Genomic DNA, 22,734 nt, shown 5'->3' on the forward strand with positions numbered 1-22,734 from the left:
GGCCCGAACCCTCTCTAGCTAAACATTTGGATTGTTCTATCTCATTGCAATCCCAAAGCGTCACACTCGATAAACATTTTAGCTTCGCTCCTTGCCCACATATTTCCTGTGTGCACAGCAGAGCACAAAGTGATGGCGAGTCTACATGGGACCAATCCTCTGGCAGTGTAACAAACCCCACGCCTACTTCATCTTTGTCCAGCAACGTGATGACCTTTTCCATTTCTCTTAATGATGACGCAAACTCCACAACACCTCAGGAAGACGGCGCCTACCAGCAGTCATCTGGGATCCGGGGTAGAGTACAGGTGTTGGCTAAGGAAGGGACAGGACTGAAGGGTAGAAGAACCAACGGCAAAACAGCTATCAACATGGAAAATGCAGAGCAGCCAAGCCACGGAGATGAAATGCAAGGAGAAGAAAAGGGAAACTCTACAGAGATACGGCATGCACGTGCACATGTAGGGATAAAGAGCTTGGCCAAGATGAGACAGATGCAGCAGATGATGGAGACGGAGACCACACAGATTTCCATCAAGGTATGAAGGATTAGTTAATTATTGCATGTAGAGGCGTAGAAATGCTCAAAAAATAGGACTTTCTTTTTGTCTCTCTCTAACTTTGGGACACTTTTCACAGACAGTTTGGGCTTGTGAACTGAGGCTGCTGTGAGCGTTTCAGGAAGTTGTGTCATGCTGTTTGTGATCTTAGCATTCTGTGAATCACAGTCAGTTTAGCTGATGTGTGGCGTTGTCTCGTGTTTCTTGAACATGATGTAATTGAAAGATCAGAGATCAACTTGTTGGGTTGCAACTACTGACTGTAGTGAACATTTAATCAAATGAAATTCATCCGGGTGTCTTGAGTCGCTCAACTGCTGTTGCCTTTAAGTTTGAGCCATGTCTTCATTTCCCCTGGAGCGCAGGCACGACTTTAAAAATGACATAAACAAAGAGAAGAAAGGCCTTTTGAGGATTTAGTTTCATGACAGAATTGTTTCGTCTCAGCAATGATGCCTTCAGAGTGTCATAACAAACTTGTAAGAAGCCCACTTGTTTTCATTGCTCTATTTTCTTCCTGCTGTGCAGGTGAAGCTGAGGAGGAGGACCAATGCAGAAGTGTGGGAGGTTGTGAGCAAGCAAGACACAGATGAGGCGTTGTCAGTTCTTACCTCCCTGAAACCGGTATATAAGTGTGGTGGAGGTTTATACACAGAAACACTTTTCATCCAGTTTACTTTGATATGATTGGACGTTTATATTACAATTAGAATCACTTCATCTGCTAAGTTTAGTAAATACTTTGTCTTGGTGATGCAGGGCAGTGCAGAGATGGAACACAAATATTGTTTCACAGAAAATGACCTTTGTAAACACAGCTGGGTCATTTTTAGCCAATCAGCAGAGCTGTATTTATCTGTCATCATTTTGTCTGGGACTGATGCACCTGCAGTTGTGGGTACAATGGATGTGGTCACTTAGGACCTCTTGGTCTTATATTGCTTTTAAAACGTGCACATTAAAGAGCAGAGTGCCAGGCATCTCTTATTCATTAAATGCACACCAAAAAAAATCACTTTAGCTTTCAAACCAATTCACTCTTTACATTTAACTGTCTGTCTCGCATGGAAAGGAAAAGTTGAGTTGTTCATACTCAGGCATTGTGCTGCGGGAGAAATGAAAGACAGTGTGATGCAAATACGTCAGGTAAAGTCCCAACTTAGTATCTATCGACCGCTTGAGTGGCTTCCTGAGGCTTTATGAACAGCAGGTCTGTTTCATCATCTGACTCCACCTGAGATTAGATTTTTAGAAAGTCGGTGTGTATTTAATAGTTCTGTTATTTGATTCTTATCACCCTAAACTTGATAAAAGATATGCGTCCTCTTTATCTTTTTGCAGGATGGCCACAAAAGGCTGCAAACGGACCTTACAACCAGTGAGCCTCCTCCCTCCTGTGTCCAGCCAGGCCCGGCTCATAAACCAGAGACCCCGACTATTCAACCCGCCACCACCAACTCCCCCGAGCGACCGCCTCGACCCAACATCCCCTCTGACCCCCAGCTTCTCTCCAGCGACTGCCTCGATGGCGACTTTGAGTCGGTGTCGCTGCCCCAGCCTCCAGGCCCCGCGGAGGAGTGCGACGAGCAGATGGAGAAGCTGTTGGAGGACATCATGATGGGTCTGAACATCCTGCCGAACTTGGACGGAAACTGCAAGAAGTCTCATTGTCTTCAACCAAACCATGACGGAGCTACGGCCATTTGCCAGGTCCCAGTGACGGAGGACGAGCGACCGCCGAGTCGGATGCATGCTGCCTTCAGTACGGCGGGACTACCCGGATATTACCACGAGTTTGGGACACAAACTGGTCACGCATCAACAGATACAGGTATTTAGATGCATCTCTCTTATGATTTCTACTTTTATACACGATGTGTAGACAAGATTGTTGATAGATTGTGGGTTAATGTGTTGCATAGCAGTGGCAGTGGGCTAATGAAACAAGTAGCCATTTTTAATCCAAAGAGGGAGAGATTTGTTACTTAGGATAATGAAAAATAAATATCTTCGTCTTTATATTTACTAATATAACTTTGTAAATGTAGTGGGTGTTCACTACAATCACAGAAGTCAACAATTTCAGGCTCTCAATAGCTTCATCCTTTATCTATTTAGTCCTTTTATCTGTTTTATTTATCTATCCTCTTGTTTATGATCCATCAAGTAACAACATTTAGAAGAATGCCTGTTAAATTTCCAAAAAGGGGATGGTTTGATTTTTTTGAAGTGGGGTTGTACGAAGTACTTCTCCATAGTCAGTGTATTACCGACAGAAGAGAAACCCAGAAACAGTTCACTGCTTTGCTCGCCTGCTGTTACTCCTGTCTGTTCCTACAGCTATCTACTATCTTTAAGACACCGACTATAAATAAGTACTTCAGAAAATCCAAACTATCCCTTTAAGTCTGAGGCCGATAACATCAAGTTGCTTATTTTGTCTGAACAAAAGTCCAATACTCAAATTTAGTAATTTTGCTATCATATAAAATACAGAAAAGCCAAAAGTCCTCACCATTTAAAAGCTGGAACAAGGAAATGTTACTTGAATGATTAATCGATTCTTCAATTTATGGTTTCAACTCTAAATTTCTTTTTGTAAATTTGGTAATGAGCAGTATGGTGAACATGAATCTGAATCTTGTATTGTCCAGTGTGCTAAAGTTAGGCAGTTACTAAAGAAATCCAAGAACACAAGATCAGGTCAAGTCTACCTGAGCTGTTTCTTTTTTCTCTTTGATTCCCCCGTCCTCCGCTTCATGATCACTTTTATCGCACCGTACCACAATCTACATGCCCACACTGCTACTGCTCCTCTTTTCAATTGATCCAAAAGCAACACCCTAACACCAACCACCTCAGCTTTTTAAAGTCAGGGTGATTGATGGTGGCGGCCTTCTCACCTATTGTACAGGTATCTATTGTTGTTTTACAGCTCAGAACCAGCCCAGCTGCTCAAGCCTTTCATCCGTACAGCCGGCTGCTGTGCTGATCCAGCAGCAGCAGCAGCAGCAGCAGCACTCTCCCCGGTGTCACTCATCTGTCACATCCATGGGGCAAAGAGATGGAATGAGCCACCAGGGCATGCCGCTGTCCAAAACACTAAATTGTCCATATCCTGAAGCACTCAGTGGGCAGAGACTACTTACTAACCTTACTTATTTCCCAGCATTCCAGCAACCGCCTTCACAAGACAACATACTAGAGATTTTCCCCCTGATCAATGGAAATGAAGCACAGTCCTTGCATTCCTTACCTTGCATGGATGATTTGCGGCTTCCTCAATGTCTCTCTCCGTTAGAGCCGTCCACCTCAGCAGCAAAACGTCCGCCTACCCTCAACAGCTCAACGAACCAAAGCGGTAATATTCAGCCACAGTCATCTGTACACGGGCGACCCTGGCTTTCAGTAAACATGGGATCACTACAATTTCCTCTCAGTGCCATCACTCGCGGAGCAAATAGGAGTGAGTCTTTACCCCTGGATTCAAACCAACAATGGCAAACACATCTGGAGTTGAATCCACAGAGTGGTGAAAGCCGGGCAGCAACTTCTTCTGTTCAAGAGGTGGAAGAGAGAGGAGCAATATCTGCTGGGCATCAAAACGTGGCAAAACTGAAGTCTGATCTCGGGAAGATAAAGAAAAATGTTAAATGTAAACAAGGTGACGCTAAAGGTGATGCTGCAGTGCCTAAAAGGAGGAGGAAGAAGCGTCCAGGCTGTCCACAAGAGGCCAGTTCTCCTTTGGAATACAAGCATATGAAAGTCAGCGATGAAACAAAAGGTCAGATCAACCTGAGCGTTTGTTTAGTCAGTTTGTCGAGCAACAACGTGCTGGCGAAGGAAAGAGAAATGGCCGCCGGTTCAAACATGCCAGACACATTTGTAGGGAAAACAAATGAACCATCAACCATCACAGAAAGTCTGAGAGAGAAGACCAGAGGGCCCAAGGATCTCAATACTAACCAGACGCGGATCAGGACCAGGGGCTTTTTGAAAAGAACTCTAGAGACCACAAGCAGCTCAAGCATAGAGAGTACAGTTTTACAACCCTTGGTCTGCAGAGCTCCGATTGTGAATAAAGAAGGAGTTCCCAAGCGGGGACGCGGAAGGCCACGAAAAATAAGGGTTGAAGTGATCCCTTCAGAGAGCGCTCTTACCGTCGCTGACGAAAAGAGCCACGTTGTGAAAACAGAGGCGCAAAATGACAGTTTGTCGAAGGAGGAGAGCGAAAAAACAAGGAAACGTAAAAAACGGATCAGGAATAGAAGTAAAGTGGAGGCAGTTCCACTGATGGCCTTAGGCGCTGAGGGAGACCACAACAGTGATGTAATCCCAACCGGAACAAAACTTGGGGCAATCAAACAGATGGTCTGTCTGAAGGAGTTTCAAAAGCTCATCAAACGCCAACACTCCAAAACAAGGAAGTCAAAAGAAGGCCAGGACAAGGAAACAAGTGAAACCGCAAGAGTTGTAGAGCGCGAGGACGGGAAGACGTGCGGTAGCAGATTGGAAGAATTAACTAACGGGACAGAAATGGATACTGCTCAGCCTCAGAACAGGGACGGGGTTAAAGAGCGTCACGCCGTCTTGGACGTCACAGTTGATGAAAATCACAATCAAATTGTCAACAAATCAGCAGCTGAGTGTGACGAATCCCAGCGAGATGAGACAAACGTCTGTACTGGTAATGAGACCCGTTTGTTGGGCGAGGAGTCCCTTCCGGTGGTTTCCTTCGACGTCTTGGGAGAAGAGGCCGAGTTAGCAGCTGAGACGGAGCAGCCGCTGAAGAGTCCCGATGAAGGTAAAGTGTTTCTTCCAAGGGTCAAACCCTTTTTACTGCGTACAGTGAGTAGAAAATAAGAAATTCAAACTATTGAACCATTGCATTTAAAAAAAATGTATTTGAATGAGCAACACTGCAGTTGCATAACATTCTAAACTCGATCTACTTTGGTGTTATCTGGTAATGTAAAGCATGACACTGTGACTTGTAGCAATGACCACAACATGCTTGAGTTGTTGTTTGCATAATGTTGGGCTCAGTTTTGAAAAAGAGACGGAACATCTTTTTACAGGCGTAGTTCATCCAAATCACACAAAAAATATTTTCCAATTTAACTTTTCGATGTATCAAATCTTGCGGCGGTGATGGAAGGAGTACTCTGATCCTTCACTTTGTGTAAAAGTATCAATACGACTATGTAAAAATACTCTGACAAGAAAGTCCTGCATTCATAGTACAAGAACAAAAGTATTATCAGCTAAATGTACTTAAGTGTCAGCAGTAATAGTAGTGGTTGTGCCGTAAAATGTCCCCCGTGGGGCTGATACATGACTAGAGATGGAAACTCTGTTCTAAATGAGTAAAAACCCGGAGTGTTGATACGGTCCGGAGTTAACCGTTTTGCTATCGGTACTTCAGAAGTTAGGAGTGAGATCTCCGCAGAAAAAAAAGCAGCATCTCAAACCTCCTCACTGTCTCCATGCCTTTCTTTGCAGAGTCGTGCTTTTACTCTATATATAGATATTAAAAACAATGACCCAATTACTCTGGATAATCCATCTTAGTTCCTTCTTTTTTTTAGCACAAACAGCCCGTGATGAAGGAGTGTCGGATAATACAAAGCCGACTGCGATCCACGATGAAGGATCGTCTCACAGTGACGTGCACCTGCCTCAAGAAGACGAAATGCCTTCAGTGCACAACTTGAACCTCCAGACCCCCGAGAGGAACAGTCCACCTCTGTCAGACGCTGGTGGGTTCGGCAGGAGCACCGGCTGTGATCAGGAGGAGGAGGAGGAGGAGGAAGTGGAGGTAGACGTTCTGCTTTGGTCTCCAGACAAAGTGCCTCACACCAAAGATTGTGAGAATGGACTGGACAAGATGGCAATAATTTCAGAGGAAGAGGAGGAGGAGGAGGAGGAAGATGTGAACGAGATTGATGTAACTGGAGATGAGGCAGACTAACTTTTGTATTTGGGCATAGTTTTTACTATGTTGTGTGACTAATTCAGCACTTTGGTGAGCCACGTGTTATGTTCTCTCTGTTGTGGTTTTATGTATGTTCACAAAGATGCCAGACAAAGTCTATTTTGCTGTGAAGCTATGTACAGTATATTGTTATGTCCTTTTCTGTTTTCACCAGCTGTGTGCATGCAAGAGTGACAGGCTGCGTGCTGGTTTTACCTTCATTTAGTTCCATATACAAGGTTCAAATGGATGTTTAATTTCCATTAATAGTATGCTGAATAATTAATTATAAAAAGGGAAAAAAGTTCTTACTGTTCACATTTGTCAATAATTTTATTAGTTTTACATTTTCAGTGAATTTTGAATAGTCATACTAATTAAGGTAAAAGCACTTGAGTGGCATTGTGTCTCTCGAAAGTGACTATTGTGGAAATTAACCTTATTTTGAGCTTTTATTTGTAAAGCACAGCGTGTTTTGTGTAAATTACATAATTATGGGTTATTAAAAAAAAAATTAAATTTGTCACTTCTTTTTGCCAACAGTCCATTACATTTACATTTCGTCTTTTTGCGAGCAATGGCACAGAGAGGCACGAGAGGGCGCACTGTCTCTGCCTCCAGTTTGAATCCAACTTTATTGACAGCGGAAGTGTGAGCGGAACCGGTGCACACGTGTTTTGCGTCGTGCAGGTTTGAAGGTTAAAGAAGAAGCACCGGTTAGGTCTCTTGTCCACCGCTCGCTCGAGAGGGTCACCGGGACGGCCTGTGTGTGTGGTTAAAGCTGGGTGTGAGCAGCACTGAAGCGCAGATATGGATCCCATGAAGGCGCAGCAGCTGGCGGCGGAGCTGGAGGTGGAGATGATGGCTGACATGTACAACCGGTAAAGCCAAGCTAACCATTAAAGCTAGCTATCTCTAATTTATGCAACCTTTCTGTAAGTAGCAAAGAGTCTCGTGGCCTTCATTTAAATAGTCTCTGATAAACTCGATATGCTGTAACAAAGGGGCATTAAACGGTAACGGTTAGCTACGCTCATTGGAGATGTCCCTCCGTGATGCTAGCACCGCATAGCATGCTACACCGGATTAGTTGCATGTGACAGATTCACACAGACAAGACAGACGTTGCGTAAACCTACGATGTTAAACATGAGTTCAAATACATTTAAGTTGCAGTCAAAGTTAGCATTTGCTTTAGAATTTGCCTTTTCGTTACGAAAGCACATTACAAATTGATGTATTGCCTAAGTGTGTACTGATAGTCTTTAAATACCGTTAGTGTGAGTATAGTGATGCACAATACTATTTGTACACCTAATTTCAACATGGAATGGGGAAACGGTTTAATACTCGTTCGTTCTGCAGCAGAAGAGACTTTGATTGGATAAAAGCTCGATGTGGTGGAAGGAAATGTAGAAGCTCACATATTGTACTTGTATCTAATAAACGAAGCACGCACAAAATATTACCAAAATGATTTGAACTTTATTTTGATACTGCTCACGTTACACTTTTAAATAAGTTATTGTCTGAAATCCTCCTTCATCACTAGCTTCTCATGAGAAACCAAGCCTAGTCAATGGGAGGACAATGGAGGTTGTCTCATAGAGGTGGCTTTTTAAAAAGGAAATTTTTGAAATACAATGTGTTCTCTGGCCTCGCTTCCTTGCTTCTTGATAACTAGACTGACTTAAAGTAAAGGAGAGCAATACCGGTCATTGTTAGCTCACTAACAGACTATCACCCCAGGACTGTTATGTAGTTTAACCATCACCAGTGGGACTACTGGTTCAGAGCAGCTGTCCAGGTGTAATTAATACAATGAATGATGGCTGAATTCCAGTCAGCTGCTACAGTATTGTGGTCACCATCACACTGGGACAATTAAATATAACAGTTACTAACTTTACACAAGTCAAAAAACACTTTGTTGCTTTCAAACAGTGTTTTATGGGCTTTCTTTTCTAGTTTGAGGCTTATATACTGTTGCTGCCTCTCACTCTTCGTTTCTGATTATTAATGAGTGTCAAATAAACAAATAGAATAAAGTAAATTCAAGTCCAAATCTAAAACCCCGCTTTGACTTGGGTAACTCTCTGGGGTATTTCACTCAACTGGTTGGAACATTGAGAATAAATGGGCTAAAAACAATTTTTTCCTATTTGTTTTTTTACAAACAAAAAATGTTGCGGTCTAGAGCGGCACTGATTTATCAATTTGTTGATCGACAGAAATTGAATCAGCAACTTTGTCGCACATCTATTTAGTCTAATGCCGAAGTCTGTCATCAAGTAAATATTCCCAACATGAAAGCGTCCCCTTGTTCTACATGTCAGCAGACTGCACATCTTCATGTGGGACTTCTGGTTCAATAAAACAAGACATTTGATGACATCACCTTGGACTTTAGGACACTGTGATGGACATTTTTAAAAATGTTTATTTTTGTATTTTTTAAGAATGTTTTTTGTATCTCTCTTAAACAGTAAATTAGTTGATAATGAAAGTAATCTTTGCAGCTCTGTCGTCAGAATAAGTTGCTATAATCACATTCAAACTACACATAGTTGCTTCAAGCTATTTACATGTTCAAGCAAGGTTGCACTACATCGAACATGAAATCGAGTGATTCCAGCAGATGGTGCTGTATAGTGTTACCAAGTTGCTTTGACCAAATGCGCATATTGATGGCACATTGTATGAAGGTGTTTTAAGCATAATAAAATAGCCTGGTAAATGTGTTAACACATGCAACAACATTCCAGTCATTACACGCAGTGTTTTAAAAACCCGAACGTATCCTGGCTTCCTTTCTTCTCAGCATGACCAACGCCTGCCACAGGAAGTGTGTACCGCCACATTACCACGAGGCAGAGCTGACAAAGGGGGAGTCTGTGTGCTTGGACCGCTGCGTTGCCAAATACCTGGACCTTCACGAGAAGCTGGGACGCAAGCTGACCGAGCTCTCCGTCCAGGACGAGGAAATGATGAGGAAGGCATCTGTGGGAAGCGGATAGAGACGCTAAATGAATGGCTCAAAGTAGAGCATTGTGGGGGATTAAAAGGTTATGGGTTATTGAGTGGGTGGGTTTTGTTTGGGAAATCAATAGTGTGAAGAATAATGCTGTCGAGGGTCCACGGAGAGAAACCACTTTCCTACTGCAGTCCAGGATGAGACGTTGGATGGGGCTCAAGGAATCACCGGAGGACCTGGTGGAGCGTCGGCACGAGGACGTCTAGAAACGGCTCATTGCTCCACCAGCCTCTCTGGGTGCGTCTGACGAGTTTTTCATTCAGCTTGGCTCGGTCCCCAAGAAGTCGCCTGATAATTGACTGAATCCATGCTCTGTGTTTGTTTTTAGCTGCTTAGAGTCCCAAAGGAGTGCTGCCTCTTCTGCACAAACTCAAATACTGGCAGGTTAAAACAAACACTATTTACATTTAGTATTTGTTCCCACATCACCCTTTGAACTTGAGTGAATAATTTATTTTTTTTGAAAGTGGGGAAAGTAAACATGGGCCCTCTTCATAAGGTTGCAACACAACATGGTAGTCAGGTCGACGCATTGTTCACAATTACAAGTTGTCTGTTATGCAGACAGGGTTCTTTACAATACCTTGAAATACAGAAGGATGAGGGCATGTGCTGAATGAATTATGTATGGCAGTATCGTTTGTCCTTTTTTTTAAAAAAAATACAAGACTGCATAGTTTACTCTCTTTCAGGCCTGGATGGTGCTGTGTTTGCTTTGTCAGTAAACTCCGATACAGACTACCAGCCAGGTCATTCCGGCTACACGGACGTGTGATGAAGATAGATTTAACTATGCTTGTGCATACTATGTTGTGCTGTATGTGACTGGACCATGTTTCTTTTTTTGTTTTTATGTGCTAACCACTGTGTCAGTGACGCAGCTTTTTATCTGCATATTGGAGAAGCTGCACAGTGTGTCGTTGTTATTAAGAACTCTAATAAAACTGTCATTTATTTTAACATGAGTGTTCTTTTTTTAATACGGGTATTTAAATCTTAATCTCTGTCCCACCCACTTGTTTTATTCTCGCACTCGTGATCCAGAGAAGGAAGCGTTTCCTAAATACGTGTCTGTACCTTTAAGAAATAATGGGGCAGGTTGAGATGAGGAAGTGAAGACGACTTACTTTCGTTTCCCTCACAAAACTTTTATTTATACCTGAACCGTATACATCATAAAGGGGAACCAACGGCTGCCGAAAGCAAAAGCCACAGTTATCCGGGTTGGTGTATTGTGTGTCTGTCAAAGCAGATGCGCAGACTTTTCATCCCGGTGCCCGCGTGGAGCCCCGCGCGAGAAACATGGTAAGTTGTTTTCAGGGTGTTTATAAATGCTAAAAAGAAGCGTCTTATAGTTTGGTAGGCGAGTTATCTCATGCTGTGTTAAAATAGTTCTCTAAAAAAACTTAAGACTGTGCCTGCAGCTAATCTAATACCTTTCAAAATATGACTTTACATGAATATTACAGCAGAAATACCATAATGACAAACAAACAAAGCGTAGTGACATTAAATACAATTACATAATCTCAGACGCTCTTTTATTCCGATACTAACCATAGTTGTATCGGAAACTTAAACGGAGTTTTAAAGGTCATGCTGGGGAAAAGAGTTATAACTCAGATATGTACAATGACCCTGAGAGAAAAAATAATGATTGAAGCTTGAAAATGACTGGTTTATGTCTTCATGCCTTCATGTGTAGTTGACTTTATGTACATAGACCTACAATAAGAGAACTATGTGGTGTGTCTTACTGAAATTGTGGAACATGTGGAAATAAGGGCTGGACGAATATTCAATATGATCATTTATCGTCTTTTTTATTTTATTTTATTATTTTCTAACCCCATACGTCTAGATTATATCATATTTGTGTGTGTATTATATATATATATATATATATATATATATATATATATATATATATATATATATAAAATATGGCTTTATGTACTCCATGGAGGTGTGTTAATACACATGTTATTGAGCAGGGAACCTTCTAATACACCAGTGTACTGCTCTTTTTGGTCACTAGATGGATGCATCTGATCAAGAAGATTTGATTGGGGATGCTGAGCAGCCTTTAGCACCTCCCAATGGCGTCATCAATGAACTGCTGAATGTGGAACAAGAAGGCAACATGCAGGGCCAGGTGAACTCTGCTGTCTTGTTAAAAAATACTGTGATTCTCAGGTTTCCATTGAAAGATACTCACTTCTTCTTGAGTATGATAACATCTTCTTTATCAAACAGTTGCATAACTTTTAGTCCTTTCTTTCCTCAGATGGAGGAGTTTCTGGGCCCGCAGGCAGAGTACGACGAGGAGGAAGAGGAGAGGAAATACTACAGGAGGAAGAGGCTCGGTGTCATCAAGAATGTTCTTGCAGCCAGTGTTGGAGCCACGATTGTGTACAGTGTGTACATGGGTGAGTTTGATCGGAGCAAATACACTGAATGGACACAGAAACACAGAAAAACAGAGTTGCAGAGACTCTAATATGTTCTTTTTAATCTATTTCTGTCTGTGTGATTGATGTGTTAAAGGCCTCCTGCAGATGCAGCTGATCCTCCATTATGATATGACTTACCGGGAGGTGAAGTACAGCAACCTTGGCCTAGAGGACATCGATCGCAAGATGCTGATGGGCATCAACGTCACCCCCATCATAGGCCTGCTGTACACCCCTGTACTTATCAGGTAGACACACACACACACACACATAAAGAATAAAACATGTATTTTATCCGCGTGTCCTTGCTCTGCCTGTATGTACTCTATGATAACAATATATACTATATATAATACTATATATATATATCTCTCTGGAAGGTTTCTAGGCACAAAGTGGATGATGTTCCTGGCTTCAGGAATCTACGCACTCTTTGTCTCAACCAATTACTGGGAGCGGTACTACACCTTGGTTCCATCAGCCGTAGCCATCGGCGTGGCCATTGTGCCGCTCTGGGCCTCCTTGGGAAATTATATCACAAGGTGAGGCCGCGACAGGGTGGGCGGATGAAGGTGTTTCATAAGAAGCGGAAGCTTGAACCTCAGTACTTCACAGCGCACAGAGCGTACTGAAGGTCGACCAGCGTTCTCAGACCTCGGGGGACAGCCAGCCTCAGATCGCTGCTCTTACCTTTACTGCAACAACATTATACCTACATTTCAACTTCACTAACTCAACTGTTTCTCAGGCGATAACGCCTGAAGATAACTTTATAACCACCTTAACCCTGACTCTAAACATTCCCATTAATATTGACCAAGTCTAACAACCATCAACGCTTTAAAACAGACTACAGGGCTCAACTAACAGAGAAGAACATTTCTTCTTTTTTTTTTTAAGTATTTGAATAACAGAGGGCCTTTTCACCCCTACCATGTCTCATCCGGACTTTTTACATTTTTATTTGGTCTCTGATCGAAAATTACAGGATTCAAACCTACCGTAATCTGTATACCATGTATATCGAAATTGTATTTGCTTGACTAACAGAATATGTGTTATTTAATCCTTTATTCAAACCGCTAGTTTCATTGAGCTCCTGTCCTTTCCAAGACAGACATATGTACAAGAATACACATATACAGTTCAAGACATTAGTTTCACACAAAGGAAAACAATTCCAAATACTTGAGTATAGTATTTGAACATCTTCATGACAAATGAGAGATTTTAGTTTCAGTCAAACTATTCATCTATGCAAGAAGAAAAACGACGATTACCAGGCACTTTGTTCACCACTTGTTTCTGGTTGTTATTTTGCAAAGCATTGTTTTGTTTTTGATGTCGCTTAGAAACAAAATTCCCTGGAGATGAATACTGTGATTTTTTTCTTTTCAAGTAAAGAGCTTTTATAAAGTTGAATGCAGAAAGAAACAGCACATGTAAGGCATTCCTCTTATGCACTCCTACTATTCATACAGCAAATCTTAGCTGTCGAGGTTTGAAGTTTAGGGAGCTTTGAGGCGGGTCGGATAAGTATTAACACCTCATACACCGAGGCAGGGCTCATGGGATTGCATGGGCTTATAGTCAGTGCACAAGTGAATCCGTACCCATCCATGCAGACTTTAAATGAACACCTGATGGTACAGTATGTTTGCTTTCATGAATGTGTTGTGAAATTGTTCTCTCACTCAAAACACATGCAGGATGGCGCAGCAGTACTACGAGTACGTCAACTACAAGGAAGACCATGTGCAGGAGCAGAAGAAGCTCCCTAAGGGAGCGTGCCACAAATACATCATTGTCTTCCAGTCAGTCTTCTACATCATCTTCCATGTGAGTCTTCAGCCAGCTTTTGCTTCAATTCATTTCATGTTGTGTGCGGTGTTTAACGTCAGGAAATACGTTTGCACAGCTGCAGAAAATAATGAGCACGATCCCTTTCTTCTGTCTTTTCATGGTCAGCTGAGTTTCGTCTTCGCGGAGTTCCCCATGCGCTTCGTCCTCCACGAGTACCTGCATGAGAACCCACACATTCTCTTTAACGTCCACTCCTGCGGTAAAGACACACGTCACTTCACCGCCACTGATTAATGATTACATACTCATTATTGCAAGACATTCTTTTATAAGGATTCAGTTTATTTTGTCCAATGAGATAAATACAGCAATAGGTAGACATATCAGGAAATGCACTTAGATACTTTCTTGTAGAGAGTTAGATGAGAGGATTGATACCACTCTCATATCGGTGTGGTAAATATGTAGCTAAACCGCTATCCTGGCTCTGTCCAAAGGTATACAAAAAATCCACCTTCCAGCATCTGTAATGCTCACCACAGCCCCGGCTCTAGTCTATATGCTAAGCTAAGCTAACTGACTGCTGTCTCCAGCTTCATATTTACCGTACAGATGTGAGAATGGTATTGATTTTCCTATCTAACTCTCAGCATGAAGCGGCAGTTTTTCACTCATTCTGAATGTTCCGCAAACTCGACTCATTGTCAGCCTGAACAACTAGCCGGTGAACATAAGAATGAGATATGTTTTTCTCAGTAGTTGGTGAAAACTTGCTTTGGGAATCAGACTAATCTGCAAGCTCATGTTTCATTTGGCTGTGACAAATGCGTCTAGTCCCCGCTGTGCTTTTTTAGTTTTATATTACGTTTTTGTTTCATTTACCTGAATCAAGTTTGTTCATAAGAACAAAAAACACACTGAAAAAAAGGCTCTTCTTTCTTCACCGTCCTGCATGAAATAGAAGTCCATGTGTTAGGCTAGTGTATTTGTTTCGTCCAATATGTTTAAGTAGGCTGCAATGTGCTGAAGGAAACACGAGTCGGCCACGAAAAGCTGATGTGAAACAAGTGAAGTGCAACACTTCTGCTAAACTAACATGTTTTTCCTGCCGTGCTGAACTTGGATCTCACTTCTGGCAACATCACTTCCTTTTTATTGTAAACAACAATAGGAGGAAGGATAACTGTAGAGAGGTTCCCATCTCCATCAGTTGTACATTTGAGCCTCTTGTAACGTTTCGATGCTTCCACAAAGGCGTCAGCAGTGGAAGAAGGCGTTATGTTTTCAGGTTGTCTGTGTATGTGATACCTCAGCAACGTCTCGATGGAGTTTCTTCAAATTTGGCATAAACGTCCACCTGGACTCAGGGTTGACCTGATGGTGGTCAAAAGTCCCTCTGACTTCATTAATCACATTTTTGGCCATAACTCAAGAATACATCTGCTAATTATTACAATTTCCCACAAATGTCTAAAAGGATACAATTATGAAATGATGACATTTTGGACAGACTTGTATGTAAAGTGCAACTGTATTCAAGCTCTCTAAAGCAGCGATGACGTCTCAGGTGTTACAGGCTTCAGGTCTATAAAGGTGTCGGACTGAGACCGGTTGGTTGTTGTGTCTCATCGCCTCCTTTCTAATGGTTGAACTGTCCTCTTCCTCCAACAGGAGCAAACATTAGTGGAGTGATCCCCGGCTTCAACACCACTGTGCTTACCAACCTGCCTCGCTCCATGCTGCTCATCCAGGTGGAGAGTGTCCTCATGGGCTTCGCCTTCCTCGCCATGATCATCGTAAGCTCCAAACTCCCCGACACACACACCCCCCTCTGACTCCCTAGATGTGTGTTTAGGTTGTTTATTTGTATTAATATGACTGTCTTGTGTCTTTCCTGAATTTCTGTAGTCTTGGAAATCAACAGGAAATGACTGGTAGGGAGCAATGTTGATTTACTTTGTCGTAGAAAGTTATACCAAACCAAATCAAAGAGTTAGCTGTTGAGAAAAGTGTATACACACTAAGAAAACTAAACTAAAACACAGCTAAGACTGTTAATTGGCTCTTTATTAAGCTATTCGTTCATCTATTTTTTATTTAAGGAACATACATTTCTCCTAATATACAACATAATTATATAGAGTATGTTTAAGAGTGTAAAGAAAAATTAAACGTTAGGGAGGAGTTACTTAATAAGTACTTTATTAATAAGAGCAAAGAAGATTTTTAACAGTTTTAGTTGTAAACCAAAATGACGAGCTAAAAGACACTGAAACACAGAGTAGAGTTAAGGAGAACTGCAAAGTTCGCTGATGATTCTTTGTGGGTTTGTTACCATTTGTTAATATAAAAATATAGATTAGAGCATCTTTAAGCTTTAAAGTAAAATGTATGAATATGTTTTAGTCTGTTCAGGGCACGCACACGGCTTCAACCTATCCCAGCATGCATCAGGGCAACCAGTCTGTGACGCTTTTACCCAAAGCGACTTACAATAAGTGCATTCAACCATGTGGGTAAAACCCAAAAGGTGCAAGAATCATGCAAGTACAGCAACTTCATCAAATATGCTGATCCACTTTTAGTGCTACATTTATAGAGAATAAGAGATAGAAAAAGAGCTTTACTATCAAACTCACAAAAAAAAAATCACAGATTCACACGTGTACAATTTCCTAGGAAGTTCTATCCGTAAACGTCCGTCTGTCAGCTGCAGCTCACGGGGAGCTGAGTGGAAAGCAGATGGCTAACCTGCCTTCACCAAGTACTGACATGAACCAAACCGGTTTTCATGTCGGTGCCATGGGAAGAAATCAAGAGTGTTTGTATTAAGTCATTGATTTTATTTCCCCACCCACCGTAGTGAGTGAGGGGAGCCTGCCTGTCGTGAATCAGGCGAGCTCACAGACAGACGGGTTGCCCTAAACGATCGATGTAGATGTGGTTAGTGTGGAGTGATACATTTAATAAAATGGAAGCGTATCTGTTCTTTGAGATGCTTCTAAAAATGCTTTCAGTAGGATTTGTCCGTTATTGCACTTCAGATGACTGGCGTGTGAAATGGATTGTTGTAAATGTACAGAAAATTGTGTTTTAGATTGGCCAATTATATTTATTCCAGCTTGGCTTTCTAGTGGTATTTGCAGTGCTTAAGAGGGATACAAAGGCTTATTCAGGGCCATGTTGGAGTTGGTTATTTTGTTCTACAATAGGCTGTACAAGCCATGGCAATCATTCATAATTATTCAAAATAAATTGATACCCACAGTTCCTCGTGCTGTGTGGCGCTGCCTACCGCCCGACAGAAGAAATCGACCTCCGCAGTATTGGCTGGGGAAACATCTTCCAGCTGCCTTTCAAACACCTGAGAGACTACCGCCTGCGCCTGCTCTGCCCCTTCTTCATCTACAGCGGATTTGAAATGCTGTTTGCAGTCACTGGATTTTCCCTGGTAGAGTAGAATAGCCATCACTTGCATTGCTTCATTGTTTTTGTCAGGAAATATCGAAAATATATGCATTTCATCTCATTTCTTTCTTTCTTTCCCTCCACAGTCCTATGGCGTCTGCGTTTTGGGCCTGAAGAAACTGTGGCTCCTTATAGTCGTCTATGGCCTCTCCTGCTCCGTCTTTTCTTCCCTCTCCCTTTGCCTCCTACGCCTCCCGCGCTGGGTGTGTCTGGTGGGGGGCGCTGCTGTGCATGCAGTGCTGCTGGTGGTGCTCCTGGCGTTTTCTCCACCTCCTAATAGCCCGGAGTATCTGGGCCCTCTGCTGGTGATCTCTGTGCTGTGGGGACTTGGCACAGCCCTGAACAAGACGGGCGTCAGCAGTGAGTAACGGCTGTGGTCGAGGTGTTTTGTCGGTACAATACGGTACACTAACACGCGTCTCCTCTCTGTGTGTGTCAGCTCTGCTCGGTATGCTCTACGCTGAGGAAAAAGAACGTCTGGACTTTGTCTACACCATCTATCACTGGTGGCAGGCCATCGCCATCTTCATAGTCTACCTCTGGTCCAACCTGCCCATGAGGGTATGAAGTGTGTTGGTTCAGAGATAACGATAAATGTGTGTTTGTGTCTCGGGTAAAACAACTCGAAGAAAAGACGGATCATTCATGGCTCCACATTTTAAAGGAAAAGTTCCTACTCATATCTTTCTTCGCCTATTTTTGTCACTCTTCCTCAGGCCAAACTCTCCATCCTGTTGGCCACTTTATTGCTGGCCTGCTACTGTTATTGGGTGATGGAGCGTCGGCTGGCCATGAAAGTGGCTTTCAGACTGCCTCGCATCCCGCGGCCACGGCACAAGGTAAGCAATCTCTGACTGTTGGCTAACGATGCCTGATTCAGCCTTCACAGCCCAAGAAGAAGGGATACTAGAGGTTCTGTGAATTTATTTTTCATTGAAGCCAATTATGTTAAAACAAACTGTGTGTGATGTAGCACCCAGAATCAGTCTGTACATGTGCTGCTATGTTCGTTTGTTTAAACATTATTCAGAAATAAGCATTCTTTGCCAGTTTGTAACTGTTTTCTTTCATATATCTAATTTCAAGTCAATTTCATGTGGCTATTAATTTAAAAAGCCTTTATTTCCTCAAAGCTTAGACACTCTCAACTCAAATGGGTTTTGCTTATTTTTACATCATTCGGATGTTTCACATTCATCTGCTGAAGGGAGAAAGTTTCTGTGTGCTCGGCTTGAATCTCGATTTATGACGCGTGCGTACGAGCATGATTTTGTGACATCACATCTAGTTTGGAGCCAATCACGGTCAAATGTGCAACACAATCGTGATGTGGGAATTTAAAAGCTCCAGTGCACATACTCTGAGAATACATGGAAGTAATACAATATATTTGCATATTCTTTGATAACGGAGAAGGTGGTCAAATATCTTTTGCATGTCGGAACAAGTCAGTGGAAAATCACACTTATATAACTTTTATCTTGCCACTTGACATGATAAAAAGGTAAGCTTTTAAATTATAGATAAATTACCAGAGGCAAAAACCAGAAGCAGAACTAAGTTTTAGATGACTACGCCTTTAATGACTACTTGCCAGCCAGTCAGAAACAAGGCCGTAGTATACCAGCAGTGCTTTACACTCATTTGCCAGTTTATTAGGGACACCTAATAAAACCAATCAGTCTAATACAACAGGCCTGCAACAAATCCTCACTTCATGAAGGTTATAATGTCCAGTTTTTGTTGAAACTGTTTTAAAGAGGTGTTGATTCAACTGTATGATCATTTTGGAGGATGTAGTCTGTTGAACTGCATTCTGTTATACTTATTATCCTACACTTATTGATATATATAAGGCGCACACAATATTACAAATGCATGTCAGTGTAGGTCTAAAGCCATACAATTCAACAGCACCACAAATTGCAGCCTCCAAAATTCAGTTTAATTAACACCCCTTTAAAACAGTTTTGACAACAACTCAACGGTATAAGCTTCATGAAAGGAGCACTTATGGCAGGCCTGAGTGTGTACGTTCTGTTTGACCTTGATAGTGTAAACAGAGTCGGCCTCTGCACTCTCTGTTTGAGCTTGGTGTTTTCATTACCTGTCACCTTCACTGCCAGGGAAAGACATTCATGTTCTAAATCACGGGCCCCACGGGCCAACAAGCCCCTACGTTTGATGGCCAAAGTACATTTTTGTTGGCACAAATTTAAACTTATGTAAAAACAACACAGACAAGGCAATCAAGCGCAACTTAACACAGCCTTCCTTAAAAGTGACTAAAGTAAATAAAATGAAAAGACAAACAATATATATATATATATATATATATATATATATATATAATTATTTGTTTAAATTTCAATTTCAAGTTCTTATTGGTATCGTATAGATACTCCTCATTTCACTTTCATTCCCTTGTCCATTGTGGCTCCTTCAAAGCGTCACTGACATTCTGTTAGGACACCGTAATCTCATTGAGACACGCAGTCTCATTCTCAAGAGAGACCTTGCAGAACTTGCAGAACTGGGGGCGACCTCCAACGGATATTTGGTGGCCACAAAGTACATTTTTTTAGCCATTGGTTAAAGTCGAACCCTTACTACTGCTGTGAAGTTCATTGTTCTTAAACTCGAGTTTGGTTACTTATAGAACCAAAACTGGGGCCTCCTCCTGGAGCCAGACTCAGGAGGGGAGCTTGCTATCGAGCGTCTGGTGGCCAGGCCTTGACTCAAGGGGCCCAGTTGGGCCACAGCCAACTACATAAAATCTGGAGTGTGGGGAGATTTGAACTCCTGCACTCTATGGAAAAAAATCCTTCAGCTGTGCGAGAGTCAATAAAATCTTATTATAGTCAGGGCTTTATTGTTCAACATTTTACTGGTGACTAAAAGGTGAGCAAACCTTTTCTCCTCCGCCATCAGTATAATATGTAATTTGTGTCTGCAGGTCAAAGGTTACCGCTACCTGGAAGAGGACAACTCAGATGAGTCAGATTCTGAGAAAAGTGAGGAGGATGACGAAGAGGAGAAGGAGGACGAAGAACATATGGCGGAGGAGATGGGAGCAGAGGACGGGGAGGAAGGAGGCCAAGACGCCGGGGTCCAGGGAGCTGACTCACCCAAAGCCAGGAGGAGAGGGGCCGAGGGCCACCGCCACAGACGGGAGGACGCCCATGTGAAGGAGGGAGTGAGAGAAGAGCGTGAGGGAGGTTGAGAGAGGAGTCAAAGGAGGAACGAGGGAAGATTTTGGACAGAATGTTGACAAGAATTTGAGATTGGCTGGATGCTGTTGTGCTCATTCATGTTTTCCACGCTGCACTAAACAAAAGCATTTATTTCTGGCATAAGCTTTGATTGATGAGCTCTAATCAACTAAAATCACAACAGCGGTCCAGAAGAAAGGGTACACAACATTGTAAATAGTATATTTCTATTTAACAGCACACACCGGATAAAACACGACTAAAAATCAAAATACAACAAGAAAGCCTTTGTTGTGGCTCATGTTCACCAACGTGCTGATGATCATAGCAAGTGCTTTGTCAAGAAAAAAATCATTTTCATTTAAAAAAAGAGTACTCTACTGAAAAGAACTGAAAGAGACAGAAAAGGAGATGAGGAATTGATTTGTTTAAGTTTGTCCTCAGGATGAAGTGCTTTTGGATGAAGTCCTTTTCAGAGAGCCGGGTCCTGCTGGACGTGAGCAGCATAAGCAGCCGCAGCTATATTTGTTCTTCTGCCTTTGTTTACTCCCAACCCCTTAGTTTACGCACTTTTCTAAGAGAAGACAACCCAAATCAACATGTTTTTTTAGAAGCTCAGACACGTGTCTGTTGTTCCTCTTGGGAGGAGTTCAACATGCTTTTTGCAGAAGTTGAATATGAATGTATGTTTATGCTTTAGTATAGTTCAACACAGGTTCGGGCGGTCAGTCATGTATGGCCACTGCCAGTAAATAAGGAATTCATTTTGGTATACAGTGGCCTCAGGGATACTATAGGTACTAAATATGTGCAGTGTCTCAATTGTTTTTAACACGGTAAACTACAATACGACAATAAACAAGATTAAGAGTCGACAGCAACGCTAGCGTTTCTAGTTAGGAGCTGTGATGTGAGCTAAATACTCTTAACAATGTTAACTTGCTGATGTTTAGCAGGTCTAATGTTTTCATTGTTCACCATTTTATTTTAGCGTGTTAGCACTAAACACAAAGTACAGCTGAGGCTGATCACCAAATCACTTAAGTCATTGAAATCCATCCTCTGGGGACTATGAATGTCAATGTACTAAATGTCATGTCAATCTATTTAGTAGATGTGGAAATGTCTCAATCTGGACAGATCACATTCATAGAGTCATGCCGCTAGCAAAGATAAAATACAAACAGACGTATTAAACTGTAAAGCACAGAGCTGGTACAGCAAAAAAGAGATCACAAAGTCAGATCATGTCTTGAAAATGAACACACATCAGGGAGTTCACGTGCCCTTGAAGTCTTGGAAAAGTATTGTGACATTTGTATTAATTTAAGGCCTCAAAAAGTATGACAATTGGATATATGTTTGTCATGGTTTTGAATTCCTTTTAGGTTCATTTTCCTGGTAGCGTGCATGCTGGCTCACTGTCACACTTCATGGTACAACAGAGCCATCGTTAATGTTATTAGTAACACCTGGGCTGTACTATGATCTCGGTGGAACAGTTCAATTAATCATGACAAGTAAGCAAGTTTGGAGAGCCGCTTATACCAATGGTCAAAGGTTCACATACTTTTAGGTACTGTTCTCACACATTGCGGTTGGGATTGCTTCTATTTAAACCTTCTGTGGGGGAAATCACATCTGACTTTTCAATGAACTGATGCCAAAGCTGCTTGATGTTGCACTGAGAGCCCTGTTAATGTATGTAATGTCATGTTACTGACTTAAACAGTGTGAAACCGAAAACATTTTGTGCTTCTCTCTTGATTACACCTGGACATTAAACAAAAAATGGTGTTGAAGTTAACAGCTGCTGCACATGTCTTGACTGGGTGGGCGGTGTGATGTCAGAGTCACTGATTTAACACTCATCGTCATGGAAATTAATCGACATTATGTACAGTTAATGTGTAAGTACATTTATATACCCACGTATATATATATGTATAGAGAGAGAGATAAATGTAGACTACATTATTGGGAAAAAGTCTTTCTTTTTCTTATGTAAGAGTACAACTACTATGAGGAACTTGAAAAAACTAATTTTAAAGCAAAAGTTGTTTAATCTGTAAAAGAAAAGAAAAAACAAGAATCAGAAATACAATTTACACAACAAGCCTCGGTTTGTAGTTTTGAATTACTGATGCATTAACTTTAAATATTAGGTTATTTCACACTTTTAGTTGTTCTATCTAACCCATCAAAACATCAGTGGATAATTATGTGTTTT

At 41.8% G+C, this 22,734-nt stretch overlaps 2 protein-coding genes across 2 annotated transcripts; both read left to right on the forward strand.

Annotated features, from left to right (window-relative positions):
* The first annotated feature begins 7,225 nt into the window (after positions 1-7,225).
* timm10 (translocase of inner mitochondrial membrane 10 homolog (yeast)) lies at positions 7,226-10,528 on the forward strand. Its single transcript, XM_079159990.1, has 2 exons — positions 7,226-7,415; positions 9,356-10,528. Exons 1-2 carry the CDS (start codon positions 7,345-7,347, stop codon positions 9,549-9,551), a joined length of 267 nt encoding a protein of 88 aa, XP_079016116.1. The 5' UTR covers positions 7,226-7,344; the 3' UTR covers positions 9,552-10,528.
* A 183-nt stretch (positions 10,529-10,711) lies between these two features.
* unc93b1 (unc-93 homolog B1, TLR signaling regulator) lies at positions 10,712-22,291 on the forward strand. The gene is made up of 13 exons (XM_079160283.1): positions 10,712-10,873; positions 11,607-11,723; positions 11,856-11,997; positions 12,116-12,269; positions 12,402-12,563; positions 13,731-13,860; positions 13,990-14,083; positions 15,496-15,620; positions 17,093-17,275; positions 17,379-17,652; positions 17,732-17,853; positions 18,009-18,131; positions 20,249-22,291. The coding sequence occupies exons 1-13, from the start codon at positions 10,871-10,873 to the stop codon at positions 20,513-20,515; spliced, it is 1,896 nt and encodes a 631-aa protein (XP_079016409.1). The 5' UTR covers positions 10,712-10,870; the 3' UTR covers positions 20,516-22,291.
* Positions 22,292-22,734: the final 443 nt, after the last annotated feature.

The sequence above is a fragment of the Pholis gunnellus genome, assembly GCF_910591455.1.
Source record: "Pholis gunnellus genome assembly, chromosome: 5".
Lineage (NCBI taxonomy): Eukaryota > Metazoa > Chordata > Actinopteri > Perciformes > Pholidae > Pholis > Pholis gunnellus.

What these genes read in the sequence shown, in the direction of transcription:
- timm10 (XM_079159990.1), top strand. Translation starts at nt 7,345, where the DNA reads ATGGATCCCATGAAGGCGCAGCAGCTGGCGGCGGAGCTGGAGGTGGAG. An exon ending in ATGGCTGACATGTACAACCG is followed by an intron (nt 7,416 to 9,355) that starts GTAAAGCCAAGC and finishes CTTTCTTCTCAG; the next exon opens with CATGACCAACGCCTGCCACA.
- unc93b1 (XM_079160283.1), top strand. An exon ending in CAGTCACTGGATTTTCCCTG is followed by an intron (nt 17,276 to 17,378) that starts GTAGAGTAGAAT and finishes TTCCCTCCACAG; the next exon opens with TCCTATGGCGTCTGCGTTTT. An exon ending in GAACAAGACGGGCGTCAGCA is followed by an intron (nt 17,653 to 17,731) that starts GTGAGTAACGGC and finishes TGTGTGTGTCAG; the next exon opens with CTCTGCTCGGTATGCTCTAC.